Source organism: Ictidomys tridecemlineatus, chromosome 3 (assembly GCF_052094955.1).
Source record: "Ictidomys tridecemlineatus isolate mIctTri1 chromosome 3, mIctTri1.hap1, whole genome shotgun sequence".
NCBI lineage: Eukaryota > Metazoa > Chordata > Mammalia > Rodentia > Sciuridae > Ictidomys > Ictidomys tridecemlineatus.
The window spans coordinates 147,914,465-147,938,648 of NC_135479.1; the positions used below are offsets into that span (position 1 = coordinate 147,914,465).

At 32.5% G+C, this 24,184-nt stretch overlaps 1 protein-coding gene and 1 non-coding gene across 3 annotated transcripts in view; one reads left to right on the forward strand and one right to left on the reverse strand.

Moving 5' to 3' along the window:
* The window catches only part of Gsk3b (glycogen synthase kinase 3 beta), a 161,212-nt gene that overhangs the window by 112,469 nt on the left and 24,559 nt on the right, over positions 1-24,184 (forward strand). The window contains exons 8-9 of one of the 2 annotated variants that reach the window (XM_005327628.5): positions 10,775-10,870; positions 22,576-22,614. In XM_005327628.5, coding sequence (XP_005327685.1) covers positions 10,775-10,870; positions 22,576-22,614 — 135 coding nt within the window. The remainder of the gene's footprint in view (positions 1-10,774; positions 10,871-22,575; positions 22,615-24,184) is intronic. The other variant, XM_005327629.5, reaches the window with a different exon arrangement.
* LOC120884647 (small nucleolar RNA SNORA61) lies at positions 10,358-10,489 on the reverse strand. Its single transcript, XR_005727070.2, has one exon. It is a non-coding gene; the product is annotated as a small nucleolar RNA SNORA61 (small nucleolar RNA).

The window sequence follows — 24,184 nt, forward strand, 5'->3', positions numbered from 1 at the left end:
GTTTTTTTTAAAAAATATTTTTTATTTGTTTTAATTCATTATACATGACAGTAGAATTCATTTATGTACTTTGATATATTATACATCAATGGGGTATAATTTATCGTTTTTCTAGTTGTACATGTTATAGTATTACTTTGGTCATGCAGTCATATATGTACATAAGGTAATAATGTCAGTTTCATTCTACTATCCTTCCTAATTAAGGAATTTCCGTATAGCTTTCCAGAGTGGTTGCACTAATTTGCAGGCCTACCAACAATGTATGTGTATACCTTCATCCTGCCAACATTTATTATTACTTGAGTTCTTGATACTTGTCATTCTGAATAGAGATGAAATCTTAATGTAGTTTTGATTTGCATTTCCTGATGGCTAGAAATGTTGAACATTTTTTAATGTATTTTTTGGCCATTTGCATTTCTCCTTTTGAGAAATGTCTGTTTAGTTTTTTTGCCCATTTTCTACTTGGGTTTTTTGTTGTTGTTGTTGTTGTTGTTGTTGTTGTTGTTGTTGTTTTGGTATTAAGTTTTATGAGTTCTTTACATATTTTGGATACTAATGGCCTGAGGAGCAGGTGACAAAGATCTTCTCCCATTCTGTAGGCTCGCTCTTCACACTCTTGTTTCCTTTGCTCTGTAGAAGCTTTTTAATGTGATGCTATCCCATTTATTGATTTTTGGTTTATATCTTGGGCTTTGAAACTCTGGTTACAAAAGAAAATTAATGCCTGTTCCAATATGTTGGAGTGTTGACCTGCATTTTTTTCTGTCAGTTGCAGAGTTTCTGATCTAATTCTTAGGCCTTTGATCCACTTTGAGTTGATTTTTTGTGTGGAGTGAGAGGTAGGGGTCAAGTTTCATTCTTCTACAAATGGATATTCAGTTTCCTCAGCACCATTTATTAAAAAGGCTGTCTTTTCTCCAGTGTATGTTTTTGGCACCTCTGTCTAGTATCAGATGACTGTATTCTGTGTGAGCCATTGGTCATATATGTCTCTTTTGGTGTTAGTACCATGCTGTCTTTATTACTGTAGGTCTTTAGTATAATTTGAGGTTCAGTGTTGTATGCCTTCCCTCTTCACTCTTCTCACTATGAATTACTCTGGCTATTCTGGGTCTCTTATTTTTCCAAATGAGTTTTAGAACTGTTGGTTTTTTTTTGTTTGTTTTGTTTTGTTTTCCCCAGTTGTGTGAAGAATATCATTGGTATATTCGTATATTGCTTTTGGTAGTATGCCATTTTTACAATGTTAATTCTGCTTATCCAAGAACATGAGACATCTTTCCATTTTCTAAGGTCTTCTTCAGTTTCTTTCTTCATCATTCTGTTACTTTTCATAATAGAGGCTCTTCACTCCATTGTTAGATTAATTCCCAAGTGTTTTTTTTTTAAGGTAATTGTGAATAGGATAGTCTTCCTGTAGTTTTATAATTGGAGTATAGGAAAGTGATTGATCATATGATCTTTTGACAGATGGAAGGATGTTGCTCAGTGATAGAGCACTTGCTTAGCATGTAAAGGACCTGGATTTAATCCTCAGCACCACAAAAAATCATCATCTTTTGATTATTATATTATTGTAGCCAAGTTGATTGATTTAATTTCTTATGGTGTTTGTCCATAAGAAAAGATTTAAAAGGGCTTTCAAATTTTTATCAGTGGGGAGTGAAATTAAGAGGAAGGGAAAGGAGAACATTTATAATTTTTTTTTGCTTTCTACCGTTCTTTGATAGTGTTTGTTTGTTTTAAGGAATTTGATATTTTGTTTGTTTTAAGGAATCATATCTTTTTATAATCACAGAGTTAGAAAAAAGATGCTTTTGATGGTTTTGTACTGAAATCTTTCATTAGTAAACAAATAAATGGTTATATTAAATTAAGAAAGTCACAATTTTTGTTACAAATGTTGTCTAAATAATTGTTTTCCTAGTCTTTTAGTTTGATGATTGTTCATGGTGTAATTTAGCAAATCAGTGCATTTCTGGCTCCTTGGAATCTTATATTTTTGAATACCAAGAAATTACTGCTATTCATAAAAGCCTGTCACTCAGTGAGACCTTACTTTGTCCCAGGCACTAGGCTAAGCAGTATACATTCATTCCAAAATTTAATCCTGTATTGACCCTAGAAATTAAGTTTAATTATTGTTATTGTTGTTATCACCACCAACACATATCCAATAGAGTTGAAGTAATGGACTGATTGATCATCAGCTAAATTGATATTCTCTGTTCTTGGAATTTGGTAGCTTTGGAGAAAACACTATGATCCTTATCGTCAATTTGATATCTAGATATCCCATCAAGTCATATTTATTATTTAGTGTAAGACTAGTATAAAAATTTATTGCCACAAAGTGTAGAAAACAACCCCTAAATCTTATTGTAATCAGTTTACCAAATCATTTTGAAGTCTCATTAGACTAGGCTTCATTTTGCATCAACTAATACAGTCAAGAGTATATTGGTTAATTCCTTTGATTTCAAGTACAGTCTGATCTTATTTTCACCATTTTTGTTTAGCAAGCATTTTAGATTTTCACTTCCTATACATTCCTTTCTTGGCATATGATCTTTTAATCAGGGCTCTAAGATACTAAATCAGAGTTTAATAAATACACACACACACACACACACTTCTTTCAGGGCATCAGTTAATACATTTTCTTTGAAGTTATCTGTAAAATGTTTGTAAAGGGGAAGATGAGGCATCATAGAAATCTGTCAGTTGACAACATTCATTAGCTACACCTGACCTTTTTTACCCTAAGGAACTCTGGGGTTTTTTTGCAATAAAATGTTCAATATTTTTTGAAGCAATGATTGTTAACAATCGGATAGTGTAAAAAGAAAAATATATATGTATATGTGTGTGTCTGTATGCACAGCAACCTTATAGATGGGTGTATTTATAATTTTTTAAAGATTGGTATTTCATATTCATAAGACAAATTTTTATTACTTTGTTGATATAGGATATAAGGAAAAATGAAAAATCTTGGATTGTGGTGCTACAAAGAATTGACAGTATTAGTGTTTCACAAAGAAAGCAAGAACTGGGTGATATGTTTACAGGATTTTTGTGTTATATAAGAGAATAATATTTTTAAAGAAATATAGTGTTGTTTTTTAACCCGAGATTCAGACATCCTCCTTTCTGTTTTAAACTCCTTCTTGAGTATATTTACATGTATTTTTGTCTAGATTCACTTAGGGAGAGAGGAAAAAAAAGGTATTGTGAATCTATATCAACCAAGAATGAATTTTTTACTTTCTGATCAGTAGTTTGCATAATCGAAATAATGGTAATCTTTTTGTGAGGGAAGGTAGGAACTTGATTCCAAGTATAAAATTTTATTCAGTTAAAATGATAATAATAATAATAATTCAAGCCAAAGCAGTCTTGAAAAAAAAATAAAGTTGGAGTAATCACACATGAAAACATAAAATAAGTTTTCTAAACTTATTTATGTAGCTGTAGAAAATATAGTCAATAGCATGAATGTATCTATGTAGATCAATGGAATAGAATTCAGAGTCCAGAAATAAACCTCTTTATTGTCAATTTATTTTTTGGGAGGGGCGGTTAACACATATTTCAAGACAGTTCATTGGGGAAAGAATAGAATTTTCAACAAATGGTGCTTGGACAACTGGATATCCACATGCAAAAGAAAGAAATTAGACCTAACTTATACCATATATACTCATATGTATATGAGAAAAGGGAGCCCTTATACACTGTTGGTGAGAATGTAAATTAGTACAGACATTATGGAAAACTATATGGAAGTTCCTCAAAAACTAAAAATAGAATTACAATATGATCCTGTAGTCTCACTACTGAATATGTAGCCTGAGGAGTTGAAATCACTATGTGGACGAGATATCTGCACTCCCATATTCATTGCAGCATTATTTACTATAATAAAGACATGAAATTAGCCTCAGTGTTCATAAATGGATGAATGAATGAAGAAAATATATAATGGAATACTGTTCAACCTTTAAAAAAGGAAATTCTGTTATTTGTGACAGTATGAATGAACGTGGAGGACATTATACTAAGTGAAATAAGCTAGGCTTAGAAACATCAAAATCATGTGTTTTCTCACTTATATGGAAAGTCCAAAATAGTCAAACTCATAAAAGCAGATAATAAGCTGGTATTTACCAGAAGATAGGAGAGAGGGAGAGTGGGAGACATTGGTCCAAGGGTTTAAAGTTACAATCAGACAGAAATCAATGATAAGTATTTAAGGTAATGAATGGAGTAATTAGCTTCATTTATCATTCTACACTATGTATGTATATAATAACATCACTGCATCCCATAACTGGTCAATTATAATTGGTCAGTTAATTGATTTTACAAAATGAATTCGCAGTGGATCAAAGACCTAAAAGCAAGAGCCAAAACTATAAAATTTATACAAAGAAAAGGTATAATCTTTGTGCCCTTCAGTTGGACATTATATTTTTTACATGTGACATAAAAAGTGACAAAAGAAAAAATAGATAATGGACTTAATCAAAATTAAAAACTCCTGTGGTTCAAAGGACACCATCAAAAAGTTTAAAGATAAAATGGGAGCTAATTTTTATAAATCACATCTGATAAAGGATTTGTATCAAGAACTTATATAGGAATTCTTAATAACTCAATAATAAAAAGACAGCCTAATTGAAAAATTTTAAAAAAGCATCTGCTTAGACATTTCTCCAGACAAGATATGCAAACAAATAGTAATCACACAAAAAATGCTCAACACCAATTGGATGTGCTAAAATTTAAAACAATAATTAGTGTTAGGATATAGAAAATTGGAACTCTCAAACATTTGCTGGTGGGATTGTAAAATGGTGCAGTTGGGGCCTTCCTCAAAATATTAAACATTGAGTTACATTATGACCCAGAAATTCAATTCAAAAATATGTGCTTGAGAGATTCGAAAACATGTCTAGGAAAGAGATAGAAATTAAATCAAATCTATGTTGAGAATTTATTGTTTTAGGTATTTGAATCTAATAGATATTTTAAAAAGAAAAGAAAAACCTGTAAATTGTAGGGAAATTCCAGAGGAGATAACATTTCATCAATCTTCTGGAAATAAAATATATAGTAGTAATTCCATTGTCATTAGAGGTCTGATATTTTAAAATAGAATTTTTTTTTTTTAAAGTAGGGAAATTTGCCAAACTTGGGATATAGGCAACCCACCTAACAGTATTCCAAATTGAATATCTAGTTCTTTTATTCAGAAATGAAATGAAGATGTTTACTTAATCATGCCTATAGTAGCTTTTGCATATTCTTGTTTTACATATTTTCTTCACTTATTTAAAAAGCTTTTACTAAATTTATTACAAATTAGCCTAGCTGTATGTCCCTTCAGTCTTTCAAGTTACATATCACCTTAATCATTGATTAAGTGATTTGATTTAGTGAAATGATTTTTACTAAGTGTTGGGCTTTGAACATGGAAAGGGGATTTCCACTAGTTGAAGTGGTTGATGTACTTGGAGTACCTGGTGAGATCAGATCTATAGTGTGTTTCATTATGGTTGTACAGCTCTATTATTGAAGTTTGGCGACCTCTCGTGTACAGTTATAAAATAACAAGGCTGTGGAAGAAACATTTCAGAGCTTTCTGTCAGATGCTTCCTTGCTTTGAATTTGAGGATGGTAATTTTCAATTCATAATTCCTGATTTGATATTTATCCATGGATAAATTTGTAATAAATTTATTTAAATAAAAAGTTTTACAAGAAATGTGATGGGACCAGGTATAGCTGAAATGATTGATTTATTATAAGGGGATGAACAGCCACCAAGGGATATGACCATTGGAACAGAAGAGAGAATCCAGAAATAAATCCACATATTCACAACCAAATTATTTGACAGTCACCAAAGGATAATTTCTGTAATAAATGATGATGAGAAAAGTAGATACCTATATACAGAAGAATGGAACTATATCCCTGTCTCTTGCCATGTAAAAAGAAAAAAGCCAATTCAATATGAATCAAAGACCTAAGTGTAAGATATGAAACTACTAGAAGAAAACATAAGAAACATAACTTCAAGACATCCATATAGGAAACAATTTTGGGGAGTATATCCCCATAAGTTCAGGCAACAGAAGCAAAAACAGTTTTTATCAAACTAAGAAGCTTCTGCACAGCAAACAATAGAATGAAGACAGATTGCAGAATGGAAGAGAATATTTGCAGACTGTTTATCAAACAAGATATTAATATCCAGAATACATAGGAAACAAAAAGCAGCAAAAAAAAACCTGATTTTTAAAATTGGCAAATGAGCTGAATATACAGTTTTCAAAAGAGGATATGCAAATCGCTAGCATTTTTATGAGCATATGATCAACATCACTAATCATCAGGGAAATGATGATCAAAACCAAAATGAGATACCATATTACCCCAGTTAGAATGGCTATATTTAAAAAGACAAAAGAAAAAAAGAACCTGCTGGCAAAGGATGCAAAGAAAGAACAACACATTGTTAGTGAGAATGTAATTTAGTATGTCTGTTATGGGAAAACAGTATGATTTCTCAAAAAACTAAAAATAGAACTGCCATATGATCCAGTTATTCCACTGTTGTCCATTTCCCAAAGGAAATGGAATAGTATATCAAAGAGATAACTGGGCTCTCATCTCATGTTTATTGCAGCCCTACTGATAATAGCCAAGACACAGAGTCAGCTGAGTTATCCATGAGCAAGTGAATGCACAAATTAAATATGAAATATGTACACAATGGGATACTCCCTGGCCATTAAGAAAGAAAGAGAGAGAGAGAGAAAGAGGAGGACATTGTGTTAAGTAAAATAAGCCAGGCACGGAAAGTAAAATTCCATGTGTTCTTACTTAAAAATATAAAACCTACACTCAGCTGGTTTTGAACTTTAATAAAGGCAGTCATACTATAGGTATTCATTGCTGAGTAAAAATTCATCCCTGTGTTCATGAAATCATCCATAAGATGGATAGCTCCAGTTTATTTATTTACATTGCTAGTTTATATGCCATTAGCTATACAACAACTTACATTAATTCTGTTGATGGATTTTTTGCTTTTTGTCATCAGTGTTTATTACTTTGAACCATGTGGTTTTAAATGTATAACAATTTCTCTTGGTTAGGCTATATAACTTAAAATGAACAGTTTATAGGTTCAATGAATCTATGCACTTATAAATACTCATTTATTCATTTCATTCCTGTTGTTTTTCAACTGGAGTTGCATGTGGAGGAACAAAATTATTGATAGGCTCACTAGTACTCCCTCATTCTTCTTTACTCTTTTCCCTGTCTCCCAGTACTTGTACAGACACACCCTCCCCTTCATCTGAAGTATAGTATAGTATAATATATAAGTGCTTGCTTGTATTTGAAAATAAAAACAAATGCTTTTTAGCCTTCTTCTTTTATGCATGAACAATGCCTGGCTTATAAATGTCTATTATCTATAGCTACTGAGACCAGAGATTTCCTTTCCTGATACAGATAGCGTGTTCCTTTCTGTTAAACTAAAAATGTACTCCAAGCGGGATGAGAGGAGGGTATATAGTTGGAGATGTATTACTAGTACCCCCCAAGACTATACTCTCCCCCAGAGTAGTGTTAGAAATAGGATTTAGAAGATGTGTTGTAATGTAGGTTATTTTTACATTTTAAAATTTTCTTTCCAAGGATATCAAAAGATTACTCAAATTTTAAATGGTTAAAGGTCAGTTTATAGTTAACTAGATTATTTTTTATACCAGTGAATAATACAGATCAGAATATCCCTTCCATCTATTTTAACCCAAACTTTATGTATTCTAATATAATTTCTGAAAGTTCTCATTGCAGGTATAATTGGCATGTAGTAAACTGCATGTATTTAAAGTATACAATTTGATAACTTTTGATATCTGGATATATTTATAAAGTTAAGATAATGAACATAAGCATATACCTTCAGTAGTTTCTGTATCTGTAATTCTTTTTTTCAGCCACTTGTAGACAGAATGAATCTTATTTCTGTCACTATACCTAAAAATATTTCTAGAATTCCGTATGTATGGTCTTATAAATTAGGTGTACTTTTTGGTCTAGCTTCTTTCACTCAGCATATATTTTTTTAATTTATTCATGTTTTTTAGTTTTTTGTTTGTTTTTATCACCAAGTAGTATTTCTTCATATGATTATCCACCATTTGTTCATTTACCTGTTGATAGATGTTTGGGTTGTTTCCACTTTTTAGCAGTTACATAAAAGGTGCTGTGTACATTTGTGTACAAGTTTTGTATAAATATTTGCTTTCATTTGTCTTGGGTAATACCTAGGAAAGGGAATGATGAATCTTATTAAATGTATATATTTAACATTTTAAGAAACTTTTTCAAAGGTACTACACCATTGTACACTTTCATCAGCAGTTCTAAAAGCTTTAGTTGTTCTGCATCCTTGCCAAGACATGATATGTACAGTCAAACTTTAGCCTTTTTGTCAGGTACATATTGGTATATTGTGATTTTAATTAGTGTTTTCCTAACAATTAATGATGGTGAACATTTTTTCATGTGCCTATTTGCTATCTCTCTTGTCTTTGATGAGATGTCTTTTGACTATTTTTATTGAGTTGTCTTCTTAGTGCTTTGTATTTATTTCTTACTCATTTTATTCCAAGTTATATTGTCTGCTGTCTTAAAGGTCTTTTTAAAAATGTTTTTTCTTATGGTTGGGGTTGTGGCTAAGTGGTAGAGCACTTGCCTAGCATGTGTGAGGCACTGGGTTTGATCCTCAACACCACATATAAATAAATAAATAATAAAGATACATTAACAACTAAAAAATATTTTTTAAGAAATGTTTTTTCTTCACTTTTGGTTTACACATATTAATTATACATATTTATGGGGTACAGTGTTGCATTTTCAACACATGTATATACAATGTGTAATCATCTTATTAGGGTAATTGGCATATCTATTATTTCAGGTATGTATGACTTCTTTGTATCGGGAATATCCATACTCTTCTCTACTGGCTATTTTGAAATATTTAATTGTTGTTAGCCATATTTAATCCTATTGTGCTATAGAACATTAGAAGTTACTCCATCTAACCAACTGCACCCTTATACCCACTAACCATCTTCCCATTTCTCCCTCTCCTATACCCTTCCCAAGTTCTGATAATCAGTGTCTTATTTCTACTTCTTTGATATCAACTTTTTTTTGCTTCCACATGTGAGAACATGCAATATTTGTCTTTATATGCCTGAGTATTTTACTGTCCTTCAGTTCCATCCACGTTGCTATAAATGACAAAATTCATTTTTTATAACTGAATAATATTCCATCATGTACATATACCAAAATCTAGGTTGATTCCATATCTTGACAATCAATGCCTTAATAAAACTTGTTTTATTATACAGATGTGTCTTTAGTATTTTCTAAACTATAAGAATTCTTTATGTATTTCAAACACTTTGCAGAATATGTTTTGCAAATGTTTTCTCCCAATCCATGATGAACTGTTTTCAAATTTTTAATGAAGTTCTGAAAGTTTTAATGAAGTCTAGAGAATTAGAGTCAACCAAAAATATGAAAAATTTTGCTTTATCTTAGATGATTATAGAACTATCCCTGATTATTCTCTGGTTGTTACCACACATTACTTATCATTGCATTATTCTCCTTCTATGTAATTGTCCTTGAATTGTAAATGATAAAATATTTTATTTCAACAAACTTTGGGTTTTTTCTGCATTCTGGGATTATAAAGATGAATAATATGTGGTATCTCTCTTCAGAGTACCCATTTTTAGCATTTAATATTTTCTTCTGATACCTTTCTTCTGAGGTCTGTATACTTTGTTTAGTGCCTAGTATAGCTCTAAGTACTTAATATATTTTTGCCTTATTCCTTATTCCTTTTTGAAAATTTACAAATATGTGAGTTCATTGTAGGAAATCTGTTGTTCTTTGTGTCCTTCACAGATCATACTATAGTTCCTTATACTCAGGGGACACTCATAAATATTCAGTGATGGAATGAAATTAGTGATGACTAATATATTAGTAATATGATCTTTGGCTATACCTTACAAAGTGAGTAAAAGATACTTTCATTCCAGATGTGATAATTGCAGACAGATTATTTTTTAAAATAGAACAAAGATGATGATGCCTGATTCTTACTTGATTTTTAAAATTTTGTCTAATTTATTTACTGTTTTGTTGTTGTTGTTGTTTGTTTTGTTTTATTTTGTTTTGTTTTGTTTTTGCAGTGCTAAGGATAAAACCTAGGACCTACTGGATTTTTTTTTAAACCTGTTTGAAACTAATCCCACATACTATATGCCAAACTACAACACTCTAAGACCAGCTTGAATTTAGGTTTTCTCCTTTCACAGATGCTAAGACCAGTGATCAGATCTGACAGGAAAGGAAACCAGAGGGTTACTTGACTATTTTTTAGTAATTTTTTTTAATGAACCAGGTTTACATTTTTATTATCCTCAGAAATCTGTCTAAGATAGTTTAACATAGAATTTGATAGTAATTTAGAGCTGTTCAATTACTAATTCGATTACTAATTGAAATGTTTTCCCAAAATTCTGCTCCATTCTCTTAGTTACTTTTTAAATTTAACTTTGAAATTCTTTTGTCATGAAACCAATGCATTAAACCACAATGACTATAAGTATGTGGGGAAATATGGCAATAATTTTCTTCCTTTATCTAGGTCCTAGGAACACCAACAAGGGAGCAAATTAGAGAAATGAACCCAAATTATACAGAATTCAAATTCCCTCAAATTAAGGCACATCCATGGACAAAGGTGAGTCAAAATTAGTTTTTAAAGAAATCACATCAATCAATAGTTGATTTGGATTTCTTGTTGTTTATAAACTGAATTATTTTGAGACTAGATAGCTGCCTGAATACAAGCACATAGCAGTTCTGCATGTAAAGATAGTAATTATACTTCAGTGTTTCATTGACTGTGTACAGTTTTGTTCCCATTGATTTCCTGTAGACAGTTTCCAGCCTGGGCTTTCATTTGCAAGGTAAGGACCATGTATCTATATCATTAAAATATTGGAGTAGGATATTACATATAAAATTTGACAACCTGAAATTCAGAAGTTAATCTCTTCATTTACATAGAGTGCATACTTCAATATTATATAACAAATGATAACATACATTTCATATATTTTCTATATTCTTTGTTTAAATTATTAAAACATAGACCTAATTATAGATGTTGTTGTGTGATTTTCTTTCCTTGTTTACTTTTCTATTGGTATTTTGGGAGCAAGATTAAAAAGCAGACGTAATCTTGCTGTGAGTATACATTACAAGCAATTGCTGTATTTACAGGATGTCAAAAGCCATTGGAAAAACCTAATCTTAACATTAAATGGAATGAGTTCTAAAAGCACAATTATTAATTTACTAGAAAACTTTGATATTTAAATGATTTTAAGAAAGATTTTATTATAATCATCTCAATTTGATTTGTGAGATTGTGTGCAAACAAAACAATAGAAACAGAGTGAACTCTAGCTTCTTTATTTTACAGATTCCGAAACTGACCAAAGATAACCAAGCAAGTTATCCAAAGTTACATAGGCGACCTGTAACACATTCAGGATTAAACTCTGTGTGTGTGTGTGTGTGTGTGTGTGTGTGTGTGTGTGTGTGTGTAATGCTAGATCTTTAAACTTATAGTAATGTGCCAAGTACTATTATATGTCACTGTATGGTTTTTTTGTGAATTAGATACAGTGTACTCTCTATTATTTATTTCAAGCAGACATTTTCTATATTTAAAAATATCCACAGAGCTATTTGTTTTGTACGTTGAAAGTTCATTTAGTTGGTAATAGATCTTTTACAAACAAGAATTGAAGAAATCTAGAGCTGTTGATTAAATAATTTACACTACCTAGAATCAAAGCATGTCTTCCCCTTTCTTCCTGTTCTTCTCAATGGTATTGTAATTCTATTTACTTTAAGACCTCAGTAATATTTTAGTGCCAGAGATTTATTGGTTGTAGCTTTTGTTGGCCAACAGACCAAGGTGTATACTCCCTTCCTTTAAAAAAAAAAATCATGATGTGCACCAAATAATCTTTGATAAGGTTTCTTTTGATCTTTGATTTAAGGTTTAATTGAGATCTGAGTCACAAGATATCTGGAGTTTCTCACCTGGCTCTAAACCCAGAGATTGCCAGGGAGCCTATTTGGATTTAGGGGCTAAATTGCAGTTTGGGTCCATTAGCTTATTACAAGTTAAAGTGTTAAGTGGTTTGTAGTATACTGTAATTTCAGCCAGTTTAAAGGAAAAACAACACAGGGAATTCTGTATATTGAATGAATACAGGAAAATCTTCCAAAAGGCTAACAGATTTGGGTTAGAAAAATATGAGTGATTTTACCTTCTTTGTTCTACCAATCCATATTTCTGTTTTCTGTAATAATCATTATTTTTATGAAGAAGAAAGAGAGAAAGTTTTTTTTTTCAGTGTAATCTAAGTATTTATCACATGTTATCCTCAGTGTATAACCAACAGATGTAGTGCTGAAATTGAGGTCATAGAATCTTATTTAACAATCCCTGTCCTTATTTATTTTTTAATTAACACTGCCACCAACATTAGTGTGTGTCATTTTCTACATTTTTACCCTGGATTATTTCTCTCCAGTAGAACAATTAGCCAGAGTGGTACAAAAGCAATGATTTATTATAATTAAAATATAGCCAACAGAAGAGCTATGGTAAATTTTTATGTTTTTAACTTTCCTCTGCTTTCCCAGATTCCTAGCTATTTCTATAACATCCCTAATGTTTCTCAACCTTGAATTAGAAAGCCCTTTTACTTAGATTTCCATTCCTGTTCAATGTGTAGAATAATAACTTAATTCTCCTCTCTTTTCTGTCTGTTAAAATTATTGTGAACCCTTCATTCACGTAGTATTCTTTGACATAATTTTGTTTTCACTTTATATAAATGCAGTGTATAATAAGCAGATTGGTGTTAATTTCTCATTGGTAGACACAAACTTGGTTCTACTGTCAGCTAGATGATCAGAAGATGTGATTTAAAAAAAAAAGATTATGATTAAAATGAAAATACAAAACCTAAAGACACCAAGGGAAAACTTAGCCCCTTTCTTTTTATTTCCCCCAATTATAATACTGAACAGCAATTTAAGAAATGCTGTGTTATGCTAGGCAGCCAGTGGAATCATTTTAAAAGCATGCATAATGTTGTTTAAAGAGAGTCTACCCTTGGAGTCTGGAAACAAGAATTGCCTTTTCTTTATTGCTATCTTCCATTAGAATCCACTTCAATCCCACTTCCTGAAGCTTTGGGCGTGGGAACCCTGGTTTCCTGGGCTGCATTGTATTATAACTAAATCACTGAGACTGGTAGCTGGTATTCTCAAAAACATGGGCAAAAATAAAATTAATGGTAAAACTGAGTTCCATGGAAAAAGTTAGATAAGGAAATACAGGTATATAGGAAAGTTAGAGAAAAAACAAAAACACTAAGATAATCCGAGCATGTTGTGTGACAGGTATCTTGAGGATTTAAAAAGCCATTAAGTTGCCCTTGACTATTACATAATAGCAAGTGCAGCCTAATTCATTAAAGTACTTGTGGATTAAGTAGGAAAGGAAATAGGTGCTATGTTTTAAATAGGAACCATTACTGGAAGATGGGAAAATAAAGTCCTCTGCATTGGTATATATTGTACTTCAAAAAAGAAAAATGAGATTGAAAGCATGGGATGCAAGACTGGTTCAATATATGGAAATCAATAAATGCTATTCACCACATCAGTAGGCTTAAAGTCAAGAACCATATGATCATCTCGATAGATGCAGAAAAAGCATTTGACAAAGTACAGCATCCCTTTATGTTCAAAACACTAGAAAAACTAGGGATAACAGGAACTTACCTTAACATTGTAAAAGCTATATATGCTAAACCTCAGGCTAGCATCATCCTAAACGGAGAAAAACTGAAGGCATTCCCTCTAAAATCTGGAACAAGACAGGGATGTCCTCTATCACCACTTCTATTCAATTTAGTTCTCGAAGTATTAGCCAGAGCAATTAGACAGACAAAAGAAATTAAAGGCATAAAAATAGGAAAAGAAGAAATTAAATTATCGCTATTTGCGGATGACATGATAATATACTTAACAGACCCAAAAGGATCTACAAAGAAGCTGCTAGAGTTAATAAATGAATTCAGCAAAGTGGCAGGATATAAAATCAACACGCACAAATCAAAGGCATTCCTGTATATTAGCAACAAAACCTCTGAAATGGAAATAAGGAAAACCACTCCATTCACAATATCCTCAAAGAAAATAAGATACTTGGGAATCAACCTAACAAAAGAGGTGAAAGATTTATACAATGAAAACTACAGAACCCTAAAGAGAGAGATAGAAGAAGATCTCAGAAGATGGAAAAATGTACCCTGTTCATGGATAGGCAGAACCAACATCATCAAAATGGCGATATTACCCAAAGTTCTCTACAGGTTTAATGCGATGCCAATTAGAATCCCAAAGGCATTTCTTGTAGAAATAGATAAAGCAATCATGAAATTCATATGGAAAAACAAAAGACCCAGAATAGCAAAAGCAATTCTAAGCAGGAAGTGTGAATCTGGAGGTATAGCGATACCAGAGCTCAAACTGTACTACAAAGCAATAGTAACAAAAACAGCATGGTACTGGTACCAAAACAGGCAGGTGGACCAATGGTACAGAATAGAGGACACAGAGACTAACCCACAAAGTTACAACTATCTTATATTTGATAAAGGGGCTAAAAACATGCAATGGAGGAAGGATAGCATCTTCAACAAATGGTGTTGGGAAAATTGGAAATCCATATGCAACAAAATGAAATTGAATCCCTTTCTCTCGCCAGCCACAAAAGTTAACTCAAAATGGATCAAGGAGCTAGATATAAAAACAGAGACACTGCGTCTGATAGAAGGAAAAGTTGGCTACGATCTACATATTGTGGGGACGGGCTCCAAATTCCTTAATAGAACGCCCATAGCCCAAGAGTTAATAACAAGAATAAACAAATGGGACCTACTTAAACTAAAAAGTTTTTTCTCAGCAAGAGAAACAGTAAAAGAAGTAAATAGAGAGCCTACATCCTGGGAACAAATTTTTACCCCTCACGCCTCAGATAGAGCCCTAATTTCCAGAATGTACAAAGAACTCAAAAAATTAAACAATAAGATAACAAATAATCCAATCAACAAATGGGCCAAGGACCTGAACAGACACTTCTCAGAGGAGGACATAACAATCAATCCACAAGCACATGAGAAAATGCTCACCATCTCTAGCAATCAGAGAAATGCAAATCAAAACCACCCTAAGATACCATTTCACTCCAGTAAGATTGGCAGCCATTATGAAGTCAAACAACAATAAGTGTTGACGAGGAAAGCTGGGAATGGATCCACCATTTGACCCATCTATTGCCCTTCTCGGACTATTCCCTAAGGACCTTAAAAGAGCGCACTATACGTATACGGCCACATCAATGATTATAGCAGCACAATTCACAATAGCTAGACTGTGGAACCAACCTAGATGCCCTTCAATAGATGAGTGGATAAAAACATTGTGGCAGCTATACACAATGGAGTATTATGCAGCACTAAGAAATGACAAAATCATAGAATTTGCAGGGAAATGGATGGCATTAGAGCAGATTATGCTAAGTGAAGCTAGCCAAGCCCTAAAAAACAAATGTCAAATGTCTTCTTTGATATAAAGAGAGCCACTAAGAATAGAACAGGAAGGAAGAGCATGAGGAAAAGACTAACAGTAAACTAAGACGAATGGGGGGAGAGAAAGGGAAAGAGAAGGGAAAAAGGAAAGCATATGGAAATGGTAGGAGACCTTCAGTGATACACAAAATTATAAGAGGTTATGAGGGGCAAGGGGGAGGGGGAAAAAAGAGGAGAGAATTGAACAACAGCAGAGGAGGTAGAGAGGGAAGATGGGAGGGGAGGGGGGATAGTAGGGGATAGGAAAGGTAGCAGAATACAACAGTCACTAATATGCCATTATGTAAAAATGTGAGTATGTAACAGAAGTGAGTCTGCAATATGTATTTGGGGAGTTCAAAACCCAATTGAGTCAAATGTATGAAAGATGATATATCATGAGCTCTGTAATGTTTTGAACAATCAGTTAAAAAATGGAAAAAAAAAAGATTGAAAGCAAAAATAAGTGCTACAAAAGTAGGTTGAGATTGGTTGGAGAAAGAGAAGAAGCTTAATTTCTGCATTTAGTACAGGGAGGAATGGATAGATGACAGGCTATTAGGAATTGAGGATCTAGTTGAAACACTGCTGCTTCCATTTTTCTGTCTACTTTTTTTTGTAAGACAGTGGTTATCTGCCATGTCTTCTTTTTTTTTTTTTAAGAGAGAGAGAATTTTTTTAATATTTATTTTTTAGTTTTTGGCAGACACAACATCTTTGTTTGTATGTGGTGCTGAGTATCAAAGCCAGGCTGCACATATGCCAGGCAAGCGCGCTACCACTTGAGCCACATCCCCAGCCCCTGCCATGTCTTCTGATTCTTTTGAAAATAAAACTAATAATATGCTTATAAGGATTATTTTAATTATGAATAAATGTGAACATTCTACCTCCATTATAGTTCTCTTATTTGTCCTCTTATTCTGTTTCCACTGGCCTGACTTTAGTTTATACCATTGCCATATCATAGAATTATAAAACAACCTATTACTTCCTGATTGCCTTCCTTCAGTTTTACATCATTTTAATCCTTTCTCCTTGTCGCTGTCAGTGTTAGCTTTCCTAATAGTGTATGTTAGACTCATAGTCCTTCCTATTTTAAATTCTTTCTGATTTCTCAAAGCCTTTAAAGACATTTGGCATATAATACATAAAATGACAATTGGTGATCTGTGTCCTGATTTTTGCCTATCCAATGTAGTTATTAATTGATACCCCTTTATTCTCAAAAGTAACCCAGTTTGGATAACAGATTACTCTGTAACAGTTCTTGATCTTTTCTACTTTTTCTTTCCAGAAAAATAGGAGACTGTTCTTGTCCTGTTCCTAGCCTTTCCTGAATTATCTAGTTGCTTGAATCTAGTCTCCCAGATTCTCCAACTTCTTCTATCTTGTAAATGGATGTTATAAGACAATGAATTTAAAATGGTAGAATGAATCTGATCAACTTTTCTATGGACATATATGAATAAATATAACACAGTTAATTTTACCTTTATATATTCATAATGTACTAATTTTTAAAAAACTTAAAAATTTAGTGTCTAGTTATAGCAGATAGGGATTTCTGAAAAGATTATATATATAATCTACTATCATGTAGATATGTATCAACTATTACCCCCCTCCCCCTTTTGAGTACTTGATTCTGCTGCCTTTTGTTTAAATTCTGGAGACAAAAAATTTCATTTTGTTCTGGTAGTAAATAATTTTATGAGGTCAGTAAAGTGACAGATAAATGAATATTCTTTCAGAATAATAGAAGTCATAAATGACATAACTGATTTGTAGAGGAAGTAGATTAGAATCCCAAGGGCTCTGATCTCTTTTAACAGTTATATTTAGTGCTGCTTAATATGTTACGTACATATGGAAGTCTTGTTCAGCTGGTAGCCTACTTTGAAGGGGCCATGCAGTCATGCTGAATTTTCCAGTCTAACCAAAATCCTAATTGTTCCCTAGAGAAACCACATTCATTTCTACCTCTTGTTGGTCCCACCCCCACCCAACATCACCTTTTAGAATGTTCTTTTTTTTTTCCCTCTGCTTACGAAGTCTTAACCTTCCTCAAGATCTCAAGTCTCACTTCTCCCATGAAATATTTGCTTGTCTAAGTTCTCCATGATTATTCCTACCATGTAACTCCTGAGGCACCTTACCAAGTCATACCACATGTGTATTCCAGCAGTTGCTAATTTGTTTTATAATGATAATATGGAAGTGAATTACTTTAAAATGTTTGTTGCCAAATGTGGGGCATATATGATAGTTTAATAAGTGTCAAACCTGCCATAGGTTTTATGGGCAATATAAGTCATTGGGTAAGTATCCCCAAAAGCGTTATCCCCATAAACAATCCTTGCATACTTGATTTCTTAGAACACTGTTGACAGTGTGGATGCTAGTATTTCCAACAACGTAAGCAGGTAATTGAGTTCTGAGGTCTTCAGCTATCAAAAGAATCATTTGATCATTTTAGACTAGACAAGTTATTGGTTATCTATGCTTAAAGCTAAACAAACAAAAAAGAGCCATTAGGGCTGGGGATGTGGCTCAAGCGGTAGCGCGCTCGCCTGGCATGCGTGAGGCCCGGGTTTGATCCTCAGCACCACATACCAACAAAGATGTTGTGTCCGCCAAGAACTAAAAAATAAATATTAAAAACTCACTCTCTCTCTCTCTCTCTCTCTCTCTCTCTCTCTCTCTCTCTCTCTCTCTCTCTCTCTCTCTCTCTCTTAAAAAAAAAAAAGAGCCATTACATTTTTTTTTAGATTTTCTTCTTTTTCTCCTTGCCTTGTCATTACAAAATTTTTAAGAACTTGAAAACCTATCTGTTTCAACCATTATGCAAAATGCCTTCAGAGAGGACTGCAAAGTGCAAAACAAAAATTACTTTATCTGCTGTGTGTGTGTTTGTGTGTCTGTCTTACTCATTTCATTCACAAGTATCCAAGAAAACATAAACCATGTTGGGAATTTCTGTTGGATCCTCAGATCCAACTACTTTGTTCTATTGTTTTGGTAAATCACATTTTAAATTATTTCTCAAATTATTACTTAAACCCCCTCTGCCCTAAACCCTGTATGAATCCATTATCACCTGTCTCATGAGTGCATGAAGTATGTTCTCTACTGAAATTGTACCTTTATCTTTATTAGTGCTAGAATAATCACTTCTCTCCCCTTTTAACATTTTCCTGTGTTAATAGACTTCCTCACTTTTCAGTTTATGCTGGCTAAAAATTCCAATTTCTTTTCAGGAAACCATATACATTAAAATCTATCTCCTAGAGTGGCTAATCTACATGTGAGAGGAATAATGTAAAAAAGTAAAAATACCAAGACATTAATTTAAAGACTGCTTGTGGGGGACAGAGCATGGGATTGGGAGTAGGTTGAAAAAGAAGGCAAAAATCTATTTTTTTAATTGTTTATTCTTTAATTCCTGTGTGTTCTATGTAACCAGTGCTATGCTGGGAACCATAAAGGATGCAAAAGAAGTAAAACATAGTCCAGTTGAAAAGCTTAGTTGAAGCAAGTACTGAAGGACATAAAATACTATGTAACCATATACTTGATTATGTAATGTAAATGTTCACAGGTGTTTCATATACTGTAGTTGTTATACAGCAGACCTTTAATAAAGGTGATAGAGGGAAAAGAGAAGTCTCCTTATCAGTGATAGAAGAGGTGAGCTATTGAAGGAGAATTAGGATTTGCCTTAGGTATGGAAAAAGTTAGGAATTATCATAGCCTGGGTGAATATCTCTTAAGATGGGGAGTGTATGGATGAAAAGGAAATATTCCTGTATTTTTGGAAAGGCCAGTCTGACTGTAATAACACTTTTGTGAAGAATGAAAGATTAAAATTATTTAAGTGGACATTTGGGAAATCACACTTTGGTGTACTGTTGTACTGTTTCGTCAGTAGATAACATTATAGAAAGAAATTACATTGCATAGTTAAATGCTGATGTCTACATATACCTTTTCTTGTGTGTAATGGAGCTCAGGAAAAAATTCATTCTTTTAATTACACAGCTAAAATTCACTGAACACTAACTGTTGTGATGTAATGAAAGGATTCTTCAGATTTCTTAAGTTCAACCTTCTTCACCTTAATTTAGGAACTGATATCTTCAAAGGTTAGAAAACATATTTGTTCAGTAGGCTTGAGCTATGTTGAATGTGTCTCTACCCTGTTAAATACATAGTATTTAAAGTTGGCTAACGGACTCTCTGTAAGTTAGTTTTCCATAGCTGCTCGTAATCATTTCTGATAGTATTAAAATGAATTACCTCGTATGTCATTGCATCATTAGACCAATCATAAAAACATGTAAAATACCACCAAAGAATGCTTCTAAAAATAGTGTAGACAGATTAATTATTGAATTATGTTTTACATAAAAACACTTAGGTAGACTTAATTTTCATACTTAATTAACATATACAGTCATTCAATAGATCCATATATTGTCTCACTTCTAATCCTATATTTAGGGTTACAAATTACAAATAATTTTAGATGATTAATAGATTACTTGATAGCCAATATTGGAATTGCTCTTTAGGAATATTTTTATCAGTTTTCAAAATTAGGAGTTTTTAAATTTTGTGTATGATCAGAAAAATGAGAAGAAGCTGTGTGGAACACTCATAGTACTTGTCTATATTCTATGAAATTAATTGTTACTGTCCATAACCATAAAAAGTAGACATTTTTATATTGCTCTGATTGGCTGCATAGTACAAGAGTTGGTAAAAGCTGATGTCATGAGAAGCAGCTTAACTATAGGCCTTGATATGGTTGCATATGATTGTTTATAAATGTCCATTTTAAAGGGCTTTTGATTCAGTCGTAACAATTAGCTGTAGGTTGAACTTCGATGGCCAAAGTATGTTCTAAAACATATAGAGAAAAAAATTGCCTCTGTCATTTTTGAGTTTTCCAAATGCAAATTTATTTTGAATAATTCTTTATTTGAGGATTTGTTTGCATTTGATCAATACCACAGAGACTTCCTTTTTGAAAAAAAAACTTTTTTTCTGTTAGGTTCTTCTGTGGACTAGTAATTGTGATGAGAGTTGATATTTATTTCAATTTAATATGTTGCTGCATAGGTGAGGTAGTATTTGAATCACTTTAAAAGTTCATGTCAGTGGTTTGTTTAGTTCTTTTGAATTTTTCCTCTTTTCTTTATTTTTGCTTTCTTTCCTTTTCTTCCCCCCTTCCCCCCCTCCCTTTTGTTTTTGCTTTGTTTTATTTCGTTTTACTACTTTTGTTGTTAGTTTTTAAAGGGATGTTTTGGGGTCTCCATGGCCTTGCTGCATACTTGGCTGGCCATATTTAGTCTGCGCACTAATTATTAGTTGGCCCAGTTCAGTTTTACTTTGTGCTATCAGTTTTTTTTAAATATGGTTTTCTATTTTTGTCCACGTGGTTGTTTTGAGATTTTTTTATTCTGATGGGCTGGATTTTAATCCATGTACTAAATTTTAGTCTGCAGACTAAAAGTAATCCGCGGATTATTTATTTTGCAAAATATTTAATTCCCCCACTGGAAACTATCCTAAAAGAATGTTACATTCTCTTAGAATAGCCAAGGGTGTTCACAGCTACTGGTGAGTTCTGCCCTTTTTTTGTTTGTTTGTTTGTTCTCAATGCCTAGACATAATAGACCCTGCTACCTCCCTTATATATTTGGCTCCGTTGTGCCTAGGTGTTGGTGTACATTACTATGCATGTCACCTGTAACTGTGACTGTCCCTTAGTTGTATTGTTTATTGTATACATTTTTGTTTAGCTTTTGGTGGGTGAATTGGGCATATTTGCAGATGGAACTGTTGTTGAATTTGTAGTGCTAAAAGATTTAGGATTTTTTTTTTCAGTGAGTTTTTCCAAAAAGGAAAGAAATGTTCTCTATTTATTTTTCTTAAGTAATGGGTGCAAGGGTATGAGGGGGCAGAGCCCACAATACACAAAGTAAGTTTATACCCGCACTCCTGAGATGATATGTCAATTTCCTGAAGAATCCTAAAATAATGAGACTGTCAGCAAATAACATCTTTTAGCAGGGAAGTCAATCCAAAACTGAAGAATAATCCGCGGTGGCCTGATCCTTCTTAGCTCACACAAATTGAAAATATCTGGCTTGAAATCTATAGTAATATAAATTAAATATATTTAATACATTTCTCTTGTAACTAATAACTTAGCAAAAAAATGTTTATACTGTGTAACTGGGACACATTAATTGAGAAAAATTAGTATATTGGGAACATATATCTTTAAAAGCAGGCTAATATGCCCCCTCCCAGCCATGTCTATGGATGATAAATCCAGGTCGTAGAAGACCACTTTACTTTGGGAACTTTACTTCTAGATTTCATTTTGATTTTAACTTTTTTTGGTTTTGTATTTTTTTAATGAACACACTGGCATTGGAACATGATAAAATAAAATTTAAATGTTTCTTTACTGTGCCTCACCATTGCACAATCAAAAAAATTTTTTGCATACACTGTGGTGAAATAATTTTTAAAATTTGGACTTGCTACTGTGGAGACTAATGTTTAAAGTTTATAACTGTATAAACATTTTCTGTGTCCCCCTACACCATGGATTTCTTATAACATTGGATATATTTTTCCTTGCTGGACTATTCTCTTTTGGATTGACTTCCCTGTTTGGATTATTTCACTGCATTATCATCTTTAGGATTCGTCAGGAACAGGACATTTCACCTCAGGAGTGCGGGTATGTACTTTATTTTTTTTCCCCAAAAAATTTACAGGGCAGGTCTATAAAACTTGGGGGAGGGGTGCATTTTTTGAAAGGCTAAACAATTGTTTGTTCTTGAAATGTGCTAGTAAAAATGTAGGAGGCTATGATTTCTGTTTTTATTCATTGTATGGTACAGATTTTCTTGTTACATTTTTAGATTGTCAGTCTCCTAGGTGTGAACCATTGACAGAAATTGTAAAGTTTTAAAGTTATTATTCTTATAAGAATAAACATTGATGAAGATTCATGAAACCAAAGGTTCTTAAGTATTGAGCTATTTCAGTGAGTAAGAAATGATGTAGCAGTTGAAACTTATTTATTAAAAGCCAAATTTTAGTAGTTACTGGTTTCCTTTACTTTAGACACAAAGGAAATTCAGAAGAGCTAGTTTGTAATTTGTACAGTAATTTTTGAAAATTGCATACTATTACATCCTATATTATGGTCAGAAATCTAAACTCTGAAAGATATTGGGTTTTGACCCCACATAATTTCCCACTAACCTTTATCCACAGAGTACTGAACCAGGGTTCTTCTTATGAAAAATCTCTCAAAGGATTTAAAGTACAGCAGATTTTTTTTAAAAAAAGAAAGGTTAAATCTTGATTTTAATGTAGGTTCTTGGAATTACTTCTTATCTGTATTATTTTTAGCTCTTTAACTCCATTAGTTAGGATTTCTGACAACATAAGAACAGGGGCTAGGGGCTTTTTAAACATAATCAGAAATAAGCTTACAGTACTGGTTTATTCATACCTTTAACAAGATAAAGATAATAAACAGGAGTTTGTTATTAAAATATGAATTTTTTTATTTTATATAACTCACCACCTAGTTACCCTATAGTTGAAGTTTAGAGATATTTAGTTTTTGTTACTGTGTTTAATTCTAGTTATATGACACTATTATTGGTACCGTAGCATTTTGGATTAGCTAGCAAACTAATCTGTATACTGTCAAGTACATTCAAACTGCCCTCAGGAATAAAATATGTCAGTAGTGTTTAATATTTTTATGATAAGTTTTCTGAGTTTTTCCTCTGACCATTTTTATTTTGTGTTCTGGATTTGATTATTGTCATATTCGTGTCTCTTAAAGCAAGAGAGGGAAAAATGGCAAATAGTGGAAGATCTAAACATTTTAAATAATACGATCGCTTTAAGGTTTCTTTGATGGAGACAATCAAAATTCTCAGAAATAAAAGACAAGTCTGTTTTTGACCATACAAAGGGCTTTCTATCATAGCCAATATTGACTAAGACCTTTAAAGATCTGAATTAATTTCTAAGATCCTTATCAACTCAATCTCTCAATTCCCATGGAAAATAATCTTTCAGTAACAAACTATGTGAAAACAAAAGCAAAAACAAGAGAAAGGTAAAAAAGAAAGAAACCCAACAACAACCAGTTTTCAGTGGTTTTGTAGAAAGTATTCTTATTCTTTTAAGTATTTAAAGAACTCTGGTTGTAACTAATTCTCCTACGTTTGGCCTAAGTGAACATCCAGATGTTATATGAGCCATTCTCATTAGGAAATCTTAGC